Genomic DNA, 25,315 nt, shown 5'->3' with positions numbered 1-25,315 from the left:
AAACTGGCGCCGTTTTCTCGCCACTGTCTCTTATCCATTTTCTATATTGTTAATAATCGCAATATTTATAATATATACTAATATATATATATATATATTTTTATTATTCTTCGATATTATAACTATTATTGTTATTATCGCCTTTGTTATTCTTATTATCATCAAGATCATTTCTACAGATATCTATGTAAGTATAACTATGAATAAGATTATATCATTGTTATTGTCAGTTTGTCAGGTTCGCAGGGTCGTATGTACTTTCTGTCTTACTATCTATGTAATAGTAATTATATATGATTATCTCCAAGCAGCGGTGGTGCTTTTTCCATCTCTCTTATAATAGTGACATCAGAGGCATAGAATTTTACTATAGTTTCCATCAAATATATATATATATATATATATTTTACATATTTGCAGACTTCAACTGCATGCCTGTCTCCACAATGGGCCTCATCAAGAAACCACGTTGGAGTTTTTTCGGCGCTCAACCATGCATTTATGTATTTATTTATCGGTAGCGTATTTTTCGACGGATTCTTTTTTACCGGAGTCATTCTCTCCTAGAATCTTCAATAACTATCACTATCGACCTCCGTCTCATTGTAATAATTCCGTTTAGAAACGTTTTGCATTTAATCTCACAAAATTTTTTCAACTAATTTGATTATATTCCCGTATTATCGGCATACCCGCACATACACATACACATGCACAGAACAGACCAAAGCACACAAGCATCATCATCTTCATCGTACTCATCCATACATATCAGTTGCACTTGTATGGTTGGATCATTTGCATCTGTTGAAGTATCTGCATTTCCATATGCTCATACATATAATAATAATACATCAATTGTACATTACAGACATCGTCATAGATGTTCGCTCGTGTCCGTCAATAAATTCTTATGTGGGATTATTATACTTTCTATAATACAAGCGGCGGGCAACGAAGTAATACAAGTGTCTCGGTTCTGCCGAAACAATAATTTGCAAGTGATCTCAGTTTAACACGAATTAATTAGACTGATATCTAATTTTTGCGCAGTTTGCCGTTGCCGATATGATTTTACTTGGCTGATGTGTGCGAAAAGAATCATTTTCGCGAAATCGATGGTATTAATATTATTACTGTTATTTTTCCCAGAGCTTAAAAATAGGTGATACTTCATTATTATACAATAGAACGACGATTTGTCAAAGCAGGTGGTAATCAAATTGGCAACAAACTCAACAGATTTTTTCACAACAATTCAACATATTCTAATTCATGATCAACAGAATGATCTGTATTTTCATTAAGTACAGTATGCATACTGCAGCTGAACTATAGAGCGCTCTTTGATGCCGAAAAATACATGATTCCCTTCCGCCAATCGCAGAAGCGAAAGCACCGGCCTCGCACTGTTGTATTTAACTCTTAACCACATATAGGACAGCGCACATGTTTTACATTCGAAATATGTTGAACTCAACTAATAAAGAAAAAGTGAACGCTTACTTAAAATTACGCAAATTAAATAAAATGCAATAGGGACTAGTTGTTGACGGACAGTCTCAACGAGCGTTTTCACGTTTTACCCTCACTTCACCTTTAATAAACACACTGTCCAGCATAATAATAATATAATATAATCCAACGCTATATTCCAGGAAATAGTGCTCGTCAGCAGCTATGCCATAATAGCCATTACAGTTCCCGTTAAAGGGATGTGAGCTGACGAATAGGTTATTAAAACTTGCCGGGCACGCAAACAGTCACACAATGACATATTCACAACACAAAAGTAGATTTACACGGTCGCTCAGTGTTCAATGCGCCATTTATTGGCTCTATGTCCAACTTGGTAAACCTGGACAGTCAGCCGGTGGACAATGTTGCCACAGTCTCTACCCGATTGATTCACGACCTAATACAGTTCAGTCGATAGCTATCATTTTATATCTGCTGTTATAAATACATATGAGAAATACCTGAATTTGTTCAAGTTGAAATTCATCTTCAAAGAGAGCTATTTATAAGCTATTTACTGAGCGGAAAGGCCAATAGTATTTGAAACTAATTGGGTCATTCGTTATTGTTCTGGTTCCTGCTGAAACGAACATGTTTGCGAAAGTCGTTCTTCAAACTAGGTTTAACTCTACGATTACTCGTCGAGTTATAACAATGGCCAAACACACATAACAAGCAGGCGCATATACTCCATTTGATGGACTGGGCAGCAACCCTCGCAAATGTGGCGTGCTCACATGTATATCCATATTCACCTCGGCCATGAACAAAATTGAGATCCCACAAAATTCAGTAAGTTCTCTATTTTCACTAGTTGCCAATTCGATCCGCATCTACAACCATTGTCATCACATCAATTCATCAGCATATCGATGTCGTTCATAGATTATTCATCAACAACCAACCAAAAACAATCGTTATTACTCATTTCGTCTTGTTCGTCCTCTCCATACGACTGCTAGCCTCATCAAATGTGAGGGCTTGCATGCACCGGAGGCGCTTCCAGCAGCGCCGCAAGTGAGTTTTTTGGTGGAACTACAGAACTTCCTGCCACAATCGAGTGGTTAACTACGACAAAATGATCGAGCGAGCTGTCGTCATGATCGGATTCGGGTGCACTTCCGCTTACACTGCTGCTGTTACTCACTGGGCCGCCCAGGCTCCCACCGTTGAGGGCAGCCATCAAATGCGATTGTGGTTGAGAAGGTCGCGACGCTGTCGGTGGTGTTTGCAAAGCTGCCACAGCAGAGGATGATGCTGCCGTCGAGGATGTCGCTGGAGAGGACGATGACGATGGGGTTGATGAGCTTGGTGTCGTTGTCACAGGTGGACCCATGTCGATTTTGTGGACATTCTTCAAATGGCGACGTAAGTTGTATGCCGAGAAGAACCCACGCTGGCATTCCTGGCATTTGTAGCGAGAATGGAGTACACCTGTTTGGTCGTCTTTGTTCTGCGGTGTCGTCGACGCGGCGCTCTTCTTCTTGGCCAGGGGGGAGGCAACGTGTGGGGAGCCGGTGTTCGCGGAACTCGCGGCGCCATGATGGTGTTGCTGCTGATGATGATCTCGCGCATTCGGCGTGTTCGGGCCAAGCATAACCATCTGCTTGATGACGAGTGGCTTTGTGTTCGCCGGATTGCCGTCTTCACTCGGGGCGGCGGGCGACCCGACCAATCGACGCTCGACATTCTCATCGTTAGAGTTGTGTTTGCCTGACGCTAACTGTACGCTAACAACCTTCCCGTTAAGGATTGCGTGCGGACCGTGTTGCGCATCGGAACCACCACCTGTCACCTGGTTGTTTCCGTGAAGCTGCGGTGTAGTTAATGGACCAAAAGCTTTTTCCATCATTTTATCAGCAACCGATGCAATTAGCTCTTGAGCTGCTGACTGGCTTCGTTTGTTGGACTCATGCAGCAAAATGGCAGATTCGGCTAGAATGCTGCAGTAGCTTCTACGTCGTCTACGCGCTTTCCGCGGTGGAGGTCCGATACGAGATCCGCGAGCGGCAATGACGCTCACCGGATCCGACTCCGAGTCTTTGTCGTCGTCAACATCGCTGTCACTCGACAATACTGGAAGTGTCACGGACATTTCGTTTTCGATGGTCTTTTCAGCATTCAAATCCTCCTCCGCGACAGCAGAGCAGCTCTCACTCAATATAGCAAAAGTGAGAGCGTCACTTATTGAGCGCAGGGCATCAGCATCGTCACTTATCCGACGTTTCTTTGTTGGAGGATCGTCATTATTACCGCCGTTCTCGATTTTGCCAGACATCGGGCTGGCTGGGTTGTCCTGCCGGCTTGGAACGGGCATCGATTCCTTGGCTTCCTCTTTATCCAAAGCGTTTCCATTAAGCACTAAGTCCTTGTCGAGTTCGTCCCGGTCCGCTTTAACACATTGTAGCATCGTTCGTTTCACTGCAGCCATTTGCTCTTTGACCTCGGCGGCCATAATCTGTTCCATGAGAGCGTCTTCGTCAAGCACTGGAGTGATCTCACGAAGACGCTCTTTCTCCGATACCTGGCGCGCGATGATTGGCGCTTTAAGCACTTGAGCAACTGTGCTTGTCTTGTTTACGATTATTGTGCTCGTGGGCTTATTGTTGTTGTTGCTGGTGCTATTATTGTTGTTGTTGTTTAGAGAAGGTGTCCCAACAGTTGGTAGGATCTTCTTTACCACTTGAACGGGACTGCCCTGCACTCTCGCCACCTGCTGTGCTCCTGTGATAGCAACATGCTGGGTCTGTTGGATCACCTGTGTTTGTTGCGGTGTCGACCCTAGGGGTACACCTGTTACCGTAGGCGTGACACCTTGCTGGACAACGGTGACCCCTGCCGATGGAACCTGCTGAACGACAGCAACTCCACCTGGCGTTTTCTGCAGTGGTTGTCGTTGGTTTTGTGGACCTTGCAGAACCCCGGGAGGATGAGGTAAAATTTTTGCTAATAGTTTGTTAGCTGCCTTGCCAACAGGCTGTTGTTGGCCGGGATGATGTTGCTGCTGTTGCGACGGCTGCTGTTGCAATGGCTGATCTTTTTTCTGCTGTTTATGTTGCTGGCTCCCCACGACTTCTGCAGCGACCACCTTGGCCCTCCCTCCTATCAGGGGCTGTTGTAGCGCGGGCTTATACGTGATGATCTTCGTTTGTCCGGACTTCACTGCCGCCTGCAGGACGTCAGGCGAGACTGTGACCAGTCTCTGCACGCTCTGGTTGACCACGATGGCCGATGATGGTATCGTGCCTCCTGCCGAACCGCTGTTTGGTCCGACCACCTGAACCACCTGTACGCAGATGAAAACGAGCACGCATACGTTTTAAGAGAAACCTTATGATGGACATGGAAGTACAGAAGTTTACAGCTAGCAAACAGATTATGTATCTGAAAAATTCTCTTTGCTAAAGGTATATTTGTTCTCCTGTTTCATGATTCATTTCTACAGGTTAATATTCAGCTGACAATTCATCTCTTGACTTCAAATAATCCAGTAAATTAACCGGAAATTATTGATTCACTCGTTCTGCTACTCACTACACAAAATCTCTACTGACGGGGAAAAAACTGGGTAAAGCAATTGATGAATCAAACTAATTAAATTTCAAGCGAAAGCAGAGTTTGCCATTCGAAGCCATGCAAGGATATGCAGCCTTACCACCACCTTGAGCCTCAATTATCTACTGCACCAAAGCCTTTTTGCGTTCAAACGAAAATAACCCGTGTTAACAAACCTGTTTACCTGAGGGAGTTGACTTGGACTGACCTGATGGATCTGTTGTTGTTGAGCTTGTTGTTGATGACCACCTGTTCCCTGAGCGATGCTCGTGGTCTGTAGCTGTTGAGTCTTCCCGCTACTGCTAATAACTGTGCTGCCGACATTATTGCCGGGGGTAGTGGTGGCGACGCTCACTGTGATCGGCTGTCCTCCTGTCGAGAAGACGCTACCGCTCTGACTAACAACCGGACTAGGCGTGCTGACGACTACTGATCCGCCCGCCTGAATTGCTCCGGATGGGGCTGCTCCTGTCTGAGTCGTGCCGGAGTGCTGCTGGCCAAAACTAAGCGTTGATGTCTCACCGCTAATTAGTTGAACCTGTTGGGCTTGTCCTCCTGATGCTGTTACAACCGTTACAGGGGTTCCCGTTGTTCCGACAGCAGCGCCCGAGCTGGCCTGGCTTGACGGAACTACAATTTGTTGACCTCCTCCTGTTGGGCCAACTGGTAGCGTTACCTAATTAGTGAAGACATGAACGGAAAGCCTCATTAATTCAGTGTAGTATTTAAGACAAGATTTAACGACCTTATTTATTAATCCATTTTAATAAGCATTTGTCATGTTAAAAAGTCGCACGCTTGTAGTAAAAGCTTGCTTGAGACTGTTTCTTGGTTGAACTATTTGTCACTATTTAATATTCACTATTTGTATTTTCCTTTAATAAACTTCATGTCCTTCTGTTCTCTTTTGTAGATATTTATATAGTTTGAATCGTCTTTTCCGTCGAATAAAAACAGTCTCTATGCCCATATGCACATTATTTATTATTATTGTTAGGTACATATGTGACGGCTTACCTGTATGGGTAACCTGTTCAATGACGTTCCTGGACTCTGCTGTCCCGCTTGCGATACGACAACCGTTTGTTGTTTGAGTCCTCCGGACCCCTGTCGCAGCACCGCCAGCTGCGCTCCTGCAGGTGACGTCAACTGCTGCCGATTGAGCTGCGACGAGCCAGTTCCTGCTGTTGTGGCCGATGACTGCGCGGCGGTGACCACCTGCACTTGGGTCGTTTGGACCTGAGCATGCGTTCCTCCAGTAGTGCTCTGTTGCCCCGCGCTTCCGGCCGACACTTGCTGCTGCTGCTGTTGCTGTTGTTGTTGCGATACAGACTGGACCGTTTGAACGTGCTGCACCTGTCGCATATGCACAATCTGCTGTTGGCCCGTCTGGTGATTCTTAATAATAAGCACAGGCACACCGTTTACTGACGTCGCAATGGCGCCCTGCTGCAGTAGCGAGTTGACGGGAATCATGATCTTGTTTCCAGTGGCTCCGGGCGTAGTGATAATTCGCTGCGTCGTTGATGTCGGGGGCGTCGCTGTCCCTCCTTGACCCTGCTGTTGCTGCTGTTGGTGCTGAATCGCCGTTGTTGCTACCGAATTTCCTGAAGTGGTTGTTGCCACTCCGGGAGGCGTTGAAGTCGTCGCTGGTCCCTGCGACACGATTGCCTGAACAGCCTGCGGAGAATTCGAGGTCACTTGAAGGCTTGAAACTTGCGGACTCAACAGTTGGCTAGCGGCAAGTTGAACCACCTGGCCCGCACTAGCGCCACCTGCACCAACGGTGTGTCCCGAAGTTGCAGTCGTGCCAGCTGCAGGACCGTTGATGCGAACCTGTTTGATACGATGGCCGTATCACGATGAAATAACGAAACGACGATGAAGACCCCCAACACGAAGCGAATCGAACCCAAAAATCATGCAATTCCAAATAGCAGCCAGGAAGAGGATTAGAGTCAGTGAGTTAGTACACAGTACGGTTGCTGTTGTTGTTATTATTATTATTATTAGGCGCCAGAAGAAACCCATCACCACCCACAAGGAGCTACTATCGATTTTATTCATTCAGATATCTGTTAAGACACACGTACGCGCATACCCATTAACACACTATTATCACACTAGGACAGAGCCACGGAACCAAGAAGCGTTTTGAAATGCTATGTCACGCTATCTCTAATAGCGTAGCAGTTTTTATTGTCATTAAATAGAAGCAAAGAGAAAAGTACTACTTGAATTAGTTTGCTGTCTTTGTTTTCATCTGCGAACAAATTTCAGTCTAGAGCGATCTCATTATAGCCGTAACGTTTTGACCGCAAGCAAATTGTGCCGAATGCCGAACAACACGCCTAAAAGTCCATCTGATAGAAGTCCATCGAGCGTTGATGAATCAGCACGAGCCAGTTAACGTCCTGTTTAGGGTTGTGTTGCTATATTACTAGTGGCGGCCGAACTCACCCGGACGTGCAACGGCTGAGACCCAGAATTAGGTGGCGAGGGTGCAGCTAGACGCTGGCCTGCTATTGCCTGTTGAACGGAGTTCTGAACCTGAAGTTTAATTGATTCTGGGCTGGCTGCGCCAGCCCGTACGACCTGTGGAATTACACCCCCTGACACCACAATCTGTTGTGGATGCACTTGCGTTTGCTGACCACCTGGCGATGACATACTCGTTGCGACCGAAACAACTGAAATAGATAAAACATAAATGTTAGCACACCTCGTTTAATAATAAAAAATGTGTAATAAATTTACGGTTCTGTATAAATAATAGATCAACTGACAAAATTTTAACTTATCCAAAAATCAGAAATATAGCAGATAATAACAATGCACGCTACTGAAACCATCAAATGATACTATTTTTGATTTGAGGTCAAAAAAGAGATCAGAAAAAAGAATTAGTTGAAGTTTTTTTTATGGCTTATGTATCAAAAATACTAACCTGGATTTTGCATCGGCTGCAGCTGAGTCGAATTTGGTAACTGTGGCGATTGCTGCTGATGTTGCTGTTGCTGTTGACTGGTTAACTGTTGTTGCGCTGGCGTTTGTTGATGTTGCTGAGTGCTGTTAACATTATTGACGATATGGATTTTCGAAGTGCCGGCCGTATGGGTATGACCGTGCGTTACGATTGAGCTTGGACTAAGTGGTACTGCTGCCGGGGAGACTGGAGACGGGCTGGCTCTAACCGCCTTAACGACGGCGGGACTGCCAATCCTCGCAGGTGGCTGAACTTTGTTTGCCAATTGGCCCTGAATCGCCGTGGTCTGCGGTGATGAGATGACCTTCATAAGCACGTTCTGTTGTCCACCCTGACCGTCCTTGATGGTCGCCACGGCCACGGAGCCCATCTGGCCTCCAGTAACTTGTCTGATCACCTGTGGGCTGGCCATTCGCACACCGACGCCACCTACGGGAGTTCCAACCGTTGTTACGCCGACGGCTCCTGATGTCGTAACGGTCATATGACCACTAGAGGCTGCTACCTGCTGATGCTGCTGTTGAGGTGCGGTCGAAACAGCAATTTGCGTTTGATTTTGCACGATCGAAGGCGTCGCCTGTACAACTTGATGGCCCACTTGTGGCGTGCAGCTGGTTGTAGTGCTGGCTGTCGTAACCAGCACCGGACTAGTTTGCTGCGTCTGTGCTGTCTGTCTTAGCATGGGCCGAGGGGCCTGCAGTATTCAATTACCGATGAAGTCCGGATGAGCATCGCGTTTCATTGTCGGAGCACAAGTAGAAGAATGTGGATCGCCGAAGAATTGTACCGTCCAAGATCGCACAATAAATTGCCCATTCGGAAGTTGTTTTGAGTGGCAGCGTGTTTAAATATGGTTTTTTCGAGGGTTAGTCGGACAATTCAAAGTCGGCAAGTTAGTCTATAATGCAGATGTTAGTTTGTTCCACAAAGACAAATCACCAAACACCGACCACCAAATCAGGGTACTTCCTCTAATAACTTAAAAGTATACTGTTTATTTACTTCCACACTTTAACACAAACACACAAAGGCATATCACCAAATGACCCCCTTAATCGCGTTTCAAGCATATTTAAGGCTAAATCGCAGAAAAACCCCAGAGCAGAATTGCATTCTTGATTGAAGCTACTAAAGCGTTACTAGTTCAAAATACAGCCTGAAGCAAAAGCGAACTGCAGTGCACAGGTGGTGTTTGATGGCAATGGATCGATGTTCATAAATCGACTGCTTTGCTCATTTCCTTTCTACTCACGGTAGTCGTATGCGCGGTTAAATGTTGCGGTTGCTGATGAGCTGCCGTCTGTTGCTGAATGTGTTGTTGTTGTTGCTGCTGCTGTTGCGGTCGAATTGCATGCACGACACTTACACCTGTGGGCCCTGGGGGAGCCACAGCAACACTGTGGGGCTGATGATGAAGGTAATTCGGCTGTTGCTGTTGGCCTCTCACTGTAGTCACCACCTGCACCTGCTGTTGCTGCGCAGGCTGCGTGTGCCGTCATAGCATTAGATAAGACATTGATTCATTACTTAGTGCAACGTGAGCGTGAGTCAGGCCGGTTGGTTAATTGAGGTAAGCGAAATTTGCAGCTGCATAGGCGTAGCTAAACACTGATTAAGCTGACACACGGAGGCCTATCGTTGAATAGGCGACGAACATCGTTATATTTAGAAGCAGACAGCTGTGCATGGTCAGACTTGCTAAAACCACCGTTTTACATTGAACAGAAATATTACATTATAGATGAGGAATAATGTGACCTCTTGAATGAATAATTGTGGGTTAACTACCCAAGATTTATATGGCTATTAAAAATGTACCCGCTTACTCCAAGAAGATAATGAAAGAAAGCTGCCAGGTAGACCTAGGGTAGTTCTATCAGAACTCATACTACTACTAAAAGGGTGGGCTGCTTTTTCTGCTCAACTCAAGTGCTCAAGAGCTGAACTGTCACCTGATCGACCACATATACACACGAAAATTACATGACGTACATATGAAAAAAACGTATACAAAAACACTAAAGTTACCGTGATCACTGTTCAATTGTAACGCCAACCAACTTCAAATGATTGTCTCGCGCAAACGACGCCTTTCGTTCTACACGCGCAACGATCTCTTGAATTATTGAGTAATCGTGATTTTTATTGTTATCATACAAGTCAACCATGTGTTAAAGTGCGTACCTGCAGTGAGGGCGTGCTTCTTCCCCCTTCAACTTTGGCCTCCGGCCTGACCCCGCCTGCGCCGCCGAAAGCTCCGCCCGCCGCTGTCCAAACTGTTGTTGTCCCCTGGTGTCCCCTTTCGATCTGCAGCTGCTGGCAACCCACAACCTGAACAGCACCGCCACCCACACTTGCTCCCACTCCACAGACTACTGAGTTTCCGGCGGTTGTTCCAGTGGCCGTTGATCCGATCACGTTGATACCGCCGTTGCTGCCACCTGCCACGCCACTCACGCCAGTCCCACTTTCACTCGCGACGGAGGTGGACATTCCGCCACCTGTCGTGATGACGCTCACCCCAGTAGAGACCCCAGGGGTGCCGGCTATCACCGCGGTAGAATTGCTGCCGTTGCTAGGCACCACGCAAACGCTGGTGGTTCCCACTCCGCTAGAGGTTACGGGACTGGCTACTCGAACAGCTACTGGACTGCACCGATTGACGCTTACTGTCGCTTGCGGGGTACAACCAGCTGCTGTTGCAGCGGTCGCTTTTGAGGCCACGGCCCGTGCCTTGGCGTTGCCCTTTGGTGTCGTCGTAGGCGTCGTAGTGCTAGCGGTGACGATGGCAGCTGGCGAAGTAATGTAGATCTGTGATGTGCTAGTACCGCCTGCGTTGGAAGGCGTCGTCATGGTATTACCATGGTTGGCTTTGGTTGCTGTTCTGGCTTGGCTGCTGCTGTTGCAGTGCTGGGGACCTCCGGAGGTCGGTAAGGTCCTGTCGGCGGCGGGACAGGTCTTTTCTTTCTCCGCCGGCGTGGCTGGGCCCTGCTTGCGGATGCTAAACTTGACGGCCACCTCTTTACGATTGGTAAACACTGGCTTCTTCAATTGCCACTTGAAGAATTGAGTGATCGGCGCACCTGAACACCTAATGGACGCCAAAGAAGAAAAACGGACCGCGTACAAAAAGGCAGTACCGCGAAGAGATAGCAAGATGTGAAAATAAAATTTGTTAGAAAGGAAGAATGCTCAACAGCAGAATCGGAGGTAAAACTGAATATGAAGGAATTTCTATGGAGTGATTGAATTCATCTGAATTCATCCGTACGTTCATAAATGCATGACGTCTGTGTCTTTTCTACAACGTGTGTTAATTATTACTCAATCCTAATACTAGTAACGAATCAAAAACACTTCCAAAATTTTGTGATAAAGCTTCTTCACTTACCTATTATCCACTTCCTCCTTTAACCGTCTCAGCAAATCTGAGCTGATCTTGCCCCGTGTCGGATCGGCTGGCAGCTGGGCTAGAAAGCTACTTTTAGTTGCAGAAGGCGCGACTCTATTCAAGCCTGCAGGTGCTACATTGGGCGACAGAGGGGTAGCTGCTGGTAGTTTTTTTGGATTACGAATCTGCACATTGGCCAATTTTGGCATAGCCATAGCCCCTGTACCTGAGCCCCCGCTGACTTCCAATCTCACCGGTTTATCAGCCAGCGACGGCGGAGTTAAGGATACTCCACACAGCCGATCGAATCGATCTAATACAGCACGAAAATTGGGCGTCTTCAGCTGACCACCTCCGGGAGCGCTGCCGGAACCATTAGAACTACCAGCACCTCCAGAACTGCCAGCGCCACCACTACAACTGCTGCTTCCACTACTGCTGCTACTCGCGACGTTTGCGGGTGACGATTTCCTGGCCACGACCACCCCCTGATGATGGCGTTGTTGTGGCTGTTGTTGACTGGTAGAACTACTCGGTGGCAAAGATTTGGTTGCGATTACTTTTGTCGTTGACGTTGTTGCCAATGTTACGGCGACCTGTTGCCCCGTTGCCGTTGATGAACTGTGCGGAGTCGGCTGATGTTTCTGCTGATGCAAGTGGGACAAGGGTTGGCCATTCGTCGACGTGGTTAATCGATTTCGTTCACTGGCTTTTTTTAAAATTGGCGTTGTTCCTATAGCTATTGGCGAGGTTGTTGGTGTTGTTGCAGCGACTCTGGGGATAGTGGAAACTGCCGCCCCTGGCACCGCCGAGGCCACCAGACTGCTTGTCGTAGACGCAGGGGTAACTGCTGCGGGTACCATGGACGACGTTGAATGGAAGGGATTGCTCTGGTTGTTCGTAGATGAAACTAAAGGTATTTGTTGACATGGTCCAATCGTCGTAGTAGCTTGACCGCCTGTAACTTGTGTCTGCTGCTGGAGCTGTTGTTGTTGGTGTTGCTGCTGCTGCTGCTGTTGTTGGTGCTGCTGTTTCATCTTGGCCCCTTGCTGCCTTCCTGTCGGCTGCAACTGGCCGGGCAGCTGCAACGCTGTTAGAGCAGTATCGATGGCCACCGGGGTCATATCGGTCGTCTGAGGGACGACCACCTGCTGCTGAGCAGCGGCTGCTGCAGCGGCCGCCGCTGCCGCCACCTCCACTTTAGGGCCGTTAAGAACCACCTGAACAATTACGACGACAACAATAAACATATATAAGTAATCGATAAATGCATGTTGTGCATGCAGTAGTATACAGTAAAAAGTGTAAGTCATAGGACGTCCAGTACAACGTCTATAGGGAACACACAGAGGACATGGGCAATAGATAAGGTGAATTTTAAGATATGACAAAATTGACGTTTAGAAATGCTAAAGCGCACCGTGTTAATTTGCATGACAAACAAGGGAATTATTGTAACGCTTTTAAATATAGTAACAAACTTGTATCTTATGAGGGCGACTCGAAGAGTTGTTGTTTGCTACAGGTAGCTGTACCCGTTGTAGCTGTTGTGGCGATACCATGACGACCTTTGACGTGACAACGCTGGCCTGTTGTGTTGGAATAACAACGGAAACTTGACTTGCGGGTGCGGTCGACGACAAAACCGAATTGTCGGCATTACTTCCATCGAGGCCAACTCCTTCGACGGGAGTTCCAACAATTTGGGGCACCGCCGATGACGCTACACTCGAGACGGTACCCGGCGAGAGAACTGATGAGTCAACTTCAACCTCCGACTCAATAGCTTCAAGCGACGCGTCTTGAAATAGCGAGTCGCCATCTTCTTGCTGATCGGGTAGTTTTATTGCTCTATTCTCACCGCCTTGTTGCCCGGCGGTTGCCTTTTCACGCTCGAGCTGTCTAGTTGACCGACGCGCAGCTGGTCGCGTTTTGTCCTTCGTTTTCAACTTATGACAAGCGCCAGCTGCTTTCTTGCCTCCCGATCGTCCAAGCTCTGGCCCGAGTTCCTTACGCTGTCGGTCGAGACGACGTCGAAATTCCGAGCTTCCGGCGGACGAATCCGAATCGCTTTCGGAATCCGCTGAATCTTCGGGTGCTGCTACCGCTACTGTTCCGGGAACATTGTCTGTTATCCCGCAAATGACCCCACCATACGCCTGGGCTACTAGCCTCATTTCCGTCGGTAACTTAGAACCACTGCGCAACACCGCAAAAAGAAACCACCAGTTAACCACTTAAAATAAACGTAACCAAAAAACAAGGGAAGTACCGCTTACTGATACTTACTTTTTCCAAACGGAACCGGACTTCAATGGCTGTTTCACTACCTGAACAAATAGTCTGGTGTTGATCAATGTATATGATTAAATCATATATATATATTTATATGTAGGTGGGTGTTGCGAATACGCAATGATGATTTACATACCGGCCCCTGGCGTAAAAGTCTTCTATGTACTTTTCAAGGTCATCGCCAAGTGTAAGGACGGGCGTTCGAACAGCATGCAACACGGTGACCATATCCTTGAGCGTATCGTAATGTACACCCGGCACCTCGCTGTCGAGCACGGGCTCAAAGAAAAACATATCATCATGAGGCAACAATTCGTATTGTGGTCTTCCAGGCTGTCTCGGTTCAGGCATATCCTCGATCTGGTGTCCATAACACCGACAAGATGGGTCGCGGTTCTCGCAGATCCGCAATGACACTCTATAATCAGCACGGAACGTGCGATACATTTTAGGTCTTAAACACTGCCGATTCGGTTAACGAAGGAATAAAATAGCCAAAGATCATCACCACCATAATCAGCAGCAGCATAGAACTATAAACAAATTAATTCAACTTGTGTGCCAAAAGAAAACTTACGCCTTGATGAGGTCGAGTGCATCTTTGGTCGGATACAGCGAAAAGGATGAAAAGGCGCATTCACGCATTACTAGCGGAAAGTCCTCGAATACGACGCACCACTTGAGCATCTGACGAGCGAGATTTCGTTCGATTTCGGCTCGTACGAGATCCTGGGAGGCTCCCCGATGCTCGCACTCCTCGATATCGTTTAGATCAACACCCATTCCTCGGAGCATTAAATCAATCATCACAGGATAGCCCACGAAGCCGCATTCCTCCAACAAGACGTCAAACATTAAATAGAACAACCCTGACTTATCTGAGTGCCTATCAAGGATACTCGATGCTAGCCGACCGATTTCTGGTGCGCCCATTTGCCGATGTTTCTGCATTCGAACCCAAAGTAACATGAGGTCTCGTGTGCAGCAGTGTTCAGATTCTTCATTAATCAGGTCCTTAAGAAAGAACGTTGAGACGAGTGCTTCAGTACACTCAGGGGGGCCTAAAAAATGCAAATTTAAGTGTTCCGATTTTTTCTTATGGCCATAGTAATATTTTGAGAATCAAATTGAGTTTTAATTATATTATTAAATTTTTACTTGCATGTCGCAACCCAGCTCTCATCTAACAAACATTCACTTTCCGGACGTTAAATAATCCTGCCGAATGGTACATTCAGTGGTATTCTCGTATTTAACTACCTAATATATTGAACATACTCATGGCATTGCTTTCTGCAGACATTTCATCGACTAATTTGATGACTTATGAGAATAAGTATAACTTCAGAGCGTACTGTTACTGCCAGTTCGTACTAAGGGTATGGTTGTGTTTTTCTGGCAAGGCCGTTTCATAAACTGCCAGGGAATTGTTACACATTTACATTTTTCTTATATATCTACCTTCCGTTCGTCGAAAACATTGCCAGCCCAGCTGAACGCCTCTATGACAGCTTAAGTTAGCAATGGTTTTGCAGAAATTGGCCAAAGTATCGTCGGCATCAACGGCCTGACGGTAAACCTCGTTCAACTTCTCCAACACTTCCTCAGTGGGCATAGCATCGTCCGGCGGTGCTCTTTCAGGCACAACCTAGCATATCGGTAACAATTACACAGCAACAAATAGGAACACAAAAAAAAGGGTGTATGAAGAACGAGACATTACGACACGCATTGGTAGTACGAAAGCCACTATTTATTTCTCTAATATTTTCGATATTTTACGAAATCAATAAATATAAACTTATTATTCAGTTTATTGCATGTCTTTACGTTTTTTCTTGTATATGATAAGAGATATCGCCTCTCCGAAATTTTAAGAATTCTTCCATAATTAATCAAACTAAGGCTTAATTAGCCTACCTGCTCTTGGTGTTCTAGCCACGCTTGAACGCCCCATGGTCGATCTGGATTATTAGCACTATTATTTTGACGGTTCGTCGGGGTCACGACGGCCACTTTCAGAGATGAACCGACCTCAGCTGCTTTAGACGCGGGGACCCCAGTTTTGGAAACCCCGCGTTGCACGTTAGCTCCTTGCCTAGGCGGTTGCGCTGGCAAACTGGGCTCGGTTTTTACCATACTCGAATCGCAGTTCTCTGTAGCAGAAAGTACAGTGGGCAGAACAGCTTTCTGTACTCCATGACTATCTACATCCACAGCAGTCTCCGCTGTAGACAATCCACTTGGAGAGGGTTTTACATCTACATCCATAGGTTGCTCCACCCGTTCTGTATTAGCACTTGCGATTTGACAAGTCGCAGGAACTCCAGGGGTTGACTCTACCGCATTCTTCGGTATTAGGTAGCTTTCGACGGGATCGCTCGTCAAACAATCAGCTGCCCGGGTCAGGTCACTAATCTTCCGACGAAAGCAGGCCCGCTATTCAATGAAGATAAATATTCAATTGAGATAAAATGGATTAAAGTTTACAAAAATCATCATTCCAGTTTACCCTTGCTCCTCACAATCTTATAGTTGTACTTTATGCATAATATAATACTAGATAAAGTCCACCATGAGGCAAAGATAATTACAGTTCAGTAGATTTATAACTGCGTAGGTGCCGTGGAAAGCGGTGCTATTTGTGGAACGCGAGTAGAGTTATCAGCAATAACAAACTCCACGCACGTTCAGAACTTAGAACAGAAAGTGAGTACTTAATCGAAACATAGCGCCTATATATTTAACTCAAACAAAATATCGGCAAAACACATACGTCAATATTAGCAGTCGCGAAGACGGCCTCTATCGTTGCGTAGATTTGTACGAGTGACGGGACGCGGGGCGCCAACGCCATGTGACATAACCGCATCCTTTCAAGGACATGGGCTCGCATCGTTGAGTCAAGCTCCGAATCATACTTCTCAACTAACATTAGAGTCAATTTGAATAGTCGTCGATAATGATCCATAAGAGTGGCTTTGTCGGTGCCCGCTTTTCTGCTCAGGGCAAACCAAGAATCGCTAACCGTCTTTAGCGCCTTTACATGCACTTCCTCTTTGTTTGAAACGCCTGTTGATGTCGCCGCTGACTGTTGGTGTTGCAGAGTAAACGTTGTCGAAGATGGTACAGTGGTGATACCTGCGCTTGGACCAGTCTCAGTCTGGGGACTTTCAGCCACGACAGCTATTGCCCCTGACGCTTCTGCAGAGTGCGTTGTTGTCGCCGAAACAGCAGCAGGCCCTTGACCAGCTAAACCTCCCGATCCTCTATGTATTCCACTAGCTGCATCCTCCCGACTAACGACAACTGAACCCTCTGGTATGGCCGGGGTATCGCAGGCAGCACCGTCTGTACCGCCTGGATCTACACCACCCCCCTCGTCATTCCCTGTCCCATTCGTGGCCATCTGGAAACCAACGAAAGGGAACAATGAACAACGGGAAACTGAAAATTAGCAATTCAAGTTCCGGTACTGGTAAGCCTGAATATTATTATTAACACTCCATCACTTTATGACTGAAATTCGTATATATTCATACAGTTAATATATTCATGTATTCCTTACTTTTCCGTATATATTCAAGACTTCAAGGAAATACTGTTTTCTGAAAAAGGGATCGCTTATTTTATATGCTGACTTATAAAGCTTCATATAGTAGACATAGAATATAAGTTATGCATTAAACATACTTTTATTGACCTCTTTAGTAATTTTTTTACTGAAGGAAAATTGTAAAACCTCAATGACGTGACACAAACCTTGAAAAAAAGGTATGCCATTATTATCGACACGCAAGAACTTCAACGTATAGCCAATTGCTAGGCGCCCTCGACACAGCTTGCAAATAACTCACGACAGTAATATGCCATATTTAAGTTTCTCAAAATGACGTATAATGAGTAGTAAAGTAACTGCATGCCACGGTATAACACTGTAATATTTTGATCCGCTCAAATTATTAGCTGACAAATTTCCAATATTGTCTATATTATAACGATTATTATTACTCGAAAACGATTCGTGTAATAATGCTGACGAATGGAACACGAAACGGACACAAATCAGATGAAAATATTCTCTCTGCAATTTTCCATAGCAATTCTTTTCTTTCTGTCCAGTACGATTATCCATATTTGGATACAATTAAGGTAAAGGAACTCAAATTAACTTTAATTTGTCATTTCGAACAAATACAATTCGCTGTCATAAATGATGTGATTCGCATGGTATGAAAGATTTGGCTAAAGACCGGTCAGTTAGCGGTTTAGTCGATGGTGACAGTAGGCCACAATTGAATTTTTCGTTACACGGGTGTAGGTATATAGGTAACAAGTCGGCGGGTTCCAGATGTTGTTTAACTTTGGCACACCAGCTGTCTGCCCGCCATCGTAAGGCCAAAGATTAGGACGTTAGCTCGAATAAGGAACATTCATTTTAATGCTACGTCATGTACCCGCCACAACAGGCACTATTAAATTGTCTTCGTAGGTGCTTGACTACTGTAGTATGAAAATCAATGAGTCTTTTAAATAACAGCCTTTTTGAATTTTTTAAGCAAATATATGTATGTATAAGAGACGACCAATCGATACTAAACCACGCTGATAATAACAACAGATTAAGCAACTGATTATCTATTGATTGCCTATTGATTATAAGCAACACATAACGATTTGGTGTAATCAGCTTTCGATACCTGCAGCCGCTTCTCGCACATACTGCAATTTCAAAACATAATTGACAGGGCTGATGTGTTAGTATAAGTCGCGTAATGTTTAGAAATCTTTGTAGCGGCGAAGATCAAACTAGCCTTTGAACGCTAGCCCCAAACTCTGTTCTTGCCATTAAAACTTACCCTTGAAAAACTCGTCTTTAGAGTTTAGATACTCAATGCTAGATATGAGATGACAATAAAGTACAATTAAATTTTTATGCAAGTGTTCGGTTCTATAGGATAAGAGGACAAAAATAAAGTTACAAACTTTATTGCAACTTCTAAATTTAAGAGTTTAACTACAGATTTAAGTTAAAATATCTTAATCTGCTATGCAGGTCTCATTGAGACAATCCACATAAATTTGAGCAACGATCCAGTCTTCAAAGAATTGAAGCCCGCTGGTATTATTATAAATTTGTGTAAAATGTTTCAGCGAGGAAACGGCCTTTCATATATAACTGCTGTTGTTCCTATTTTTAATATAATCCCAAAAATAATGAATAATAAACCGAAAGATAAAAAAAAAGACTCATTTCCACTATATTTTAATCTTTATATAGAGTAAAGGCTGATAGCATAATTAATAGCATCCTGTGTGTGTTGACAGTACTAAGTTCACGGGAAGGACTACTGTCTTAGAGGAAAGATTATTTAAATGTAGACGCAAAGGAAGTAATCGCAGAAATGCGCGGATTATTTCTCTCATCGCTTTGAGAACCCGTAAATGCCGTCCTTCGGAAATTTTCCTGATTTTTACGGCGAACGTTCTAATGTTCACAGTCTGATGGGTAATAAAATTATATTGCCTGAGCCAGTTCATGAACAGTGCTGAATGACTACGTACGATTCAGGAAACGTGTTGTTATGGATGAATAACGGTGCAGGAGTACCAGCCAAAAAAATTCCCTTTTGTTTTTATTTAATAGAAACAACCAATAATCCGCTTCGTTTGACACCTGTGTAAATAGGTTTTAGTTCGTACGCCATTGTAAGGTGCTCATAGGGTTAAAGACAACTCGTCTTTGAATATTGTACAGCAGACCTATCTATAACGACTGATCGAGGTAGAATCATACATCTATATCAGCAGTATGATTTTAATGGTTGCAAGTGAAGCTCTCATAGAAACTATAGCAAATACTAAGAAACAGGGTTCAGGCTCTGCATGCCTGTTTGTTCACTATGCTATTTTAAAGTATTATCTAATATATACTCACATAAATTTCTTAAATAATTAAATCACCGAAATATTAGATAGACAGATGCAGCAAGCCAGCCTCTTAAGTTTAAAATAGAAACCTAATAACGTAGCTGTTACGTGGACATTTTCAGCCGCAAATATGGAGGTCCTTTTTTCTTCAGTCACTCTACCTTTAGCATATGAATTTTTTAACATTAAAACGTTGTTTTATGGTGTGGCAATTTAATGATACCATACGACTAGCTCGTATACACAGTGCATTTTATATAAAGAAGTATAGGTGACTCTCGGCCAGCCTATAATATTCTTACAAGCATGAATATTGAAAGTAGAAAAAGATCGGTATATGACTATGCTGAAAGTGACAGCTTGCTGAATAAATGCACACGTGTACCAAGCGATTTCCCTCTCTAGGCTCCATAAAGAGAATATCTCCGTGAAACGTATTTACATAAGTTTGTGCACCCCAAATTTCTGACAGGCGACGGAAGTTTTTCGTTTACTTCGCTGAAAGATGCATCTGCTGAGAGCGTAGAATACTAAAGGGTATTCGCTTCCTGTTCGTCGTATTAGACGCGTTGTCAGTGGCTCTTATCAACACAAATACAGAGGTCATGCTGATAAGAATACTATTAAGCAGCATTGTTCAACCATTTGATTTCCTTAAATTAGTTCACAAGTGCAGGTACTATCATAACGACAGCAGACGTTCCCAGGGTATATGGTGTTCCCATTCGTATATGGTGCACATATGCTACCTTTACCTGAAAAGTTCTCAACTGCCAGCATCGACTAATAAAAAGAAAGAACGAGATGGCTAAACGCTCAGTATTAACGCATCTCGGTTATTTTCTTTTTTTTCATTTAGCTCAAGCTAACATTTAGTACACCCTCTGGCATAAAACTCTAAGGCAGTAAATCAGAACTGAATATGCGACCATACATGAAGAAGGCACATATTTTTTATTATAGCATGGCTGTATAAGGGAATCCTTCCCGGCATCTGCTTTTCCTGTGCCTCAATGAACACAACTGAAACTACGACGAATCCGCCCAGCTTCCAATACACGCAAGGTCGCACAAACGAACCTGATATGGGTCGAGGTGACCAGCTCACAAAAACTATCAGTGAAAACGTACAAGAAAATATTTAAGGAATATATATGTATATGTCTTCAGTGTGGTATGGTCAAGAGTTAAATATGTGTAGTAAATTGTGCCTTTACGAACGTTGTGCCTTTCAGTTTAGTTTTAAAAACGTCGCCATCTTTCTTTACGCGTAATGTCTGCTCATGTTGTTGTATATGTAACCCGGCAACAAAAAGTGTTGAACATGTATGTTGTAGCATAATATGATTATACGCTTCTGTTTCATAAACCTGACCTATAAATACAAGTCCTGCATCTTCATGTAATAATATTTATATCATTACACAGATGGACATCTTGAAGCATTCGTTTTGAGACTGATAATCGTTGGGAAAACAATGCCGAAATAGTTGACTGAGCACCTCAGCGCTTCAATAGCAAACCGGCAGGCATCAACTATGTGTCAAAAACAATAGGTTAATTCTGTTGTTGGCTTTGGACCTGTTGATCCGTTGGGCTAACGACCGCGTTCATTATTGACGAAGCATTCAATGATAAAGGCGAACAGTCAGTGGACGTTGTCTATGGACAAAACATAAAATCTATGCTGATTGCTTTCTTCGATCAACAACACCAGCATTATGTTTCGCTCGAGGCAGCGGCGGCGTACTTTTGTGTTAGCGGTAGCAACCTAGGTTAACACACGCTGCATCTCCGCAAATGCCACTATCCTGATTGTCCGGCAACTGCTACGGTACTACGGTAATTCGGTGGGCGTATTTTTTTTGTTTTTCTTTTTTTTGTTATCATTAATCAACAGCAATAGTAGCGATATGTTTTAATAGGACCGGAGCTAGCGATACAACACTAAAATGTGAAACTGCAGTGAACTCGGCAGTTCAACAAAATGGCGGCTGAAACATGGGCGCAAAAAGGGTGCAGAGTGATCTCAGTAGAGGAGCCATCACTGAGCTATTTTATCTAATCTGTCCAAAATGCTATATTTCAGTACTACAGCATAAACGTCAAGTTGTGATAGTTTTCGATTATTTGACTGTTGTCACGGTAACGTTACGCTAGCAAAGGCTGCGTTCGCAGCAACTGCAACTCGATTAGAAATAAGCCAAGGCCCCCTAGAGGTAAAATGAACGTCGGATGATGTTGATCGGCCGTTCGGGTGTTGTCGTGTCTGGGTATGCTTTAGTATTTCAATTATTTGGTCACTAACTCCACTCCACTCCATTTTACTACTCACGATAGTGACGGCTGAACTTAGTAAAGAAGACATCGACATAACAAAAGACAGCTACGAGCGAACGCAGCTGTAGCTTCGGCAAGCACTACTGGTTCTTCAGAGCGGCACCGACAGACTTAGACATCGAACAGCAATGGAAACGCAGCCTAGAGTTTTGATCTGCGCTCAAAATGATATTGTCGCGTTAAAACAAACAGGTTAAGTTAAAGTATATAACTAGTGGAGCTTGAGGACCAACACAAAAGGATGAGGTTATTTGTAGAGGTTTCAGCGTGCGTCTAACTGTATTGCTCTGTCTGAGTGTGTGGAAATGCCAATTCACTGCATATAGGGTTTGCTCCAAAATGAGATAGGCAACACAGATAAACTTCACTCATTAATCATACAGTAGCAGAATTTATTTGTTTAAGAAACCACTTGGTTTAACATGAACCTATTTGTTCCCCGATATATAGCTTGCACTATGATGCATCTCGGAAGTTCACCAGCAAGTCTCAAGCGATAAGCAAATGTGCTGGGTGCATGCATCTATAGAGACATCTTTACCGCTGAACTACACAATAAAATCATTTCACAGGCTATGTCTATTCTAAAAAGAGATGGAAGATAAGCTCGACTTCATCTCATCAGCGGGTTAGCCGCGATCGGGTGCTTTGTAGTGCAAAACACAACTTTAAGATCTAATGTGAAAAAAATACAGCGACTCCATATTATGAAATATACAAAATGAGCTTTTTCATGCTTGTTATGCTTGAAGTTATCACTGTAGAGTCTTCTTCTCGTAAAATTTGCTCAAAAAAGTTCTCCAAATTTATCTTTCGATTATATATATGACGAAGCAGCATGTTGAATGGTATATCAAGTTAGAACACACTTATTTGTCAAAATACCCACCATCGTCCAAGCGATGCGAATAATATTACCACATGGTTGTCCATAATCCAATTATGACGTCTCGTAGTCAAATTTGGCGGTACCATAGTTATAATTTGCTTACACCAGTAGGATATGCAAACTGCTGTAGCACGAGAGGCATGCACGGATTTTGATGCCAGCCGTATCAGCCGCTCTAAAGCGCATAAGAGTCTATACTTTGGCCGAGAAAAATTTGAACGAGAAAACAGCACATAAACCCAAACGATTGCGCATGAGCTTATACGAAACCCCAGCCATAATTTTGTGTCCATTCTGTCAGCTTATGTTCTTCCGTCGCGGTTTTCGCTTAAGGTCAAACATGCTCGAAACAACCGCTTCAGTGCATATCAATATGATTTTTTGAATCCCTTCTGGCATGTACATGGATCGCTAGATGTATATGCACCTGCCCGCCCGATATTTTCTGTAATCGCTTCTGTGCCCTATACTCCCCTTGCCATTATAATGTTGATCACGGCTCTTACCTTGAGGCTTGTTGGGATACCCCCCCGTCGAAAAGCTTCGCCCCTGCCGTTTCTTCAGTTTTTCGTCCGTAAACTATCTGCGAACCTCTTCTTCACGTTGTGCTCGGCGTTGTCCTTCTTTACATTCACCGCCGGCAAAAGAGCACACGTTCAACGAATACGTGTGTGTGTGTGTGTGTGTGTGTGCGTGTCTGTGTGAGAGAGAGAATATCTCTCTCACAAAATCAAGTCATGTTCTTGCTTCATACGCAATATTCCTTGTGCTAAGCGGTTCACTAACAAGCAGATTTCCTTGCATCCTTTGTTACTCCACAATCGATAGTGGTAGCAATAATAATATGGGCGCCGAATTAATATTAGTATTATTTTTCCTATCGAAGTTGTCGCTCCTGTAACCGTTGAATGACAACAGCAACATCACTCAACACGAGATCTGCGACCACTGTAAAACTGTCACCCTGCCCATGTGCAGCCATAAATGCCGTGCCGCGACGACGTCCTAGCTCAAGACGATGGCTGTGATCGGAACTCTAACAGGAATACATGGCAGACACGACACTTGATGGTAATTTGGATGTGAGCATCGCTTGTGTCACTCGCCGTCGAATTTACCGAGTAATTGTCACAGTATTATTAGTAGTTGTCGTCACTGGCCTCGGATATCAATGAACGAAGAAAATGAGAGCTAGCCTGATTAAACGTGGATCACTGACCCTGCCAGCTAACTTTACATGAGCATTTCCGCAGGTCTCGCATGTAAATGGGATATATGCGCAGCACTGGTATAGCAGCAGCAACTTCTTCACATACACAACAACTCTTTAATACTCATCTTTCTTTTTACATCTCAAACTTTTTACATCTCAAATTAACGGCAAACAACCAACAACTCCCTCAGCACTCTGTAACGATTCCGCCACGATATACCCGCGAAGTCACCGCTCCAGCGACCCGTGGTAACGGTGGCACACTCACAAAATCTATTATATATAGTTGTACAAAGTATATTATTATTATTATAAGTAGTGGTATTAATTTCTGTATGCTGTTGGCGGTCAGCTCACTTGGCGACTTCCTCTTTTGACGTTCGTTTCCGAGATCGTCACGGCACAACGATTCGTAACGAGACGAATCAACAGCTGCTAGTGATGAGCAACTGCTAGAGACGATTTTCCTTTTCTTAATGAACTCGAAACCGAGCGACACTAATACATTAAGGGGCTCTCGTGGAAATTAATGCCTGCCTTGCCGGCCGTTTTCGATGGGACCTCGAGATAATGAAATGATAAGGCGGTAATTTTCAAAAAGATGTGCTATTCTCTGCTTTTTTTACACTTCTCGTTGCGATCATATCGCCATAGACACCGAAAACGACAATAGATCAATGCTCCTTTAGTTTCTATTCGATCACTCGAATTCACAGCGTAGAACACGACTAGCACCAGCCCTCATAATGGCACACACAGTACATCGCACATACAACAATGCCGTCAAAACTCTCAACTTGACCGGGCTTTGTCAACTTCCTCAGCGTTAGCCGCCAGTTATTGCGATCGTGTCTTGGAACTTAGCACACCAGAATCTCTATAACAGCGGCAGCAGCGACATTAATTTACAGGTTTTGTCTTCTTTCTTCCAGTGTACTTCCTATTGGTCTCTGCCTAGCTATTCTGCTAGTTAGTGATAGCAGTATTAGTAAAGTAGCTGGCAGTCAATAGCTGATGCTGTGTTGGAACGAATCGGTCAAGCTAATAGTACTCTTCTGTCGTATTTTTCCGTTCCGTCGGAAACGCGTCTTTTTTTTTGCTCCGCTTTTAGTTTAGGCAATTAGATGATTAATTGGCCAGATCAGCGCGATCCTTTTCTTTTCGTTCTTTTCCCTTCATTTCGTTGATAGCTTCATA

At 44.3% G+C, this 25,315-nt stretch overlaps 1 protein-coding gene across 10 annotated transcripts in view; it reads right to left on the bottom strand.

Moving 5' to 3' along the window:
* Positions 1-1,624: 1,624 nt before the first annotated feature.
* Positions 1,625-25,315, bottom strand: part of LOC111246500 (uncharacterized) — a 24,726-nt gene continuing 1,035 nt past the window's right edge. Inside the window, exons 1-15 of one of the 10 annotated variants that reach the window (XM_086984471.1) lie at positions 23,412-25,309; positions 16,522-17,154; positions 15,666-16,184; positions 15,207-15,393; positions 14,323-14,806; positions 13,882-14,163; positions 12,932-13,649; positions 11,451-12,670; positions 10,244-11,150; positions 9,312-9,542; positions 8,021-8,753; positions 7,534-7,763; positions 6,091-6,909; positions 5,282-5,749; positions 1,625-4,804 (exon numbers count right to left, since the gene is read on the bottom strand). In XM_086984471.1, coding sequence (XP_086840597.1) covers positions 2,486-4,804; positions 5,282-5,749; positions 6,091-6,909; positions 7,534-7,763; positions 8,021-8,753; positions 9,312-9,542; positions 10,244-11,150; positions 11,451-12,670; positions 12,932-13,649; positions 13,882-14,163; positions 14,323-14,806; positions 15,207-15,393; positions 15,666-16,184; positions 16,522-17,154 — 9,750 coding nt within the window. In that variant the 5' untranslated portion in view covers positions 23,412-25,309 and the 3' untranslated portion in view covers positions 1,625-2,485. The other 9 variants (XM_086984473.1, XM_022796197.2, XM_086984470.1 and 6 more) reach the window with 9 other exon arrangements.

This window comes from Varroa destructor, unplaced genomic scaffold, assembly GCF_002443255.2.
Source record: "Varroa destructor unplaced genomic scaffold, Vdes_3.0 BEIS01000003.1, whole genome shotgun sequence".
Taxonomy (NCBI): domain Eukaryota; kingdom Metazoa; phylum Arthropoda; class Arachnida; order Mesostigmata; family Varroidae; genus Varroa; species Varroa destructor.
The sequence above is the reverse complement of the archived record's forward strand: the minus strand, read 5'-3'. Positions and strand labels throughout refer to the sequence as shown.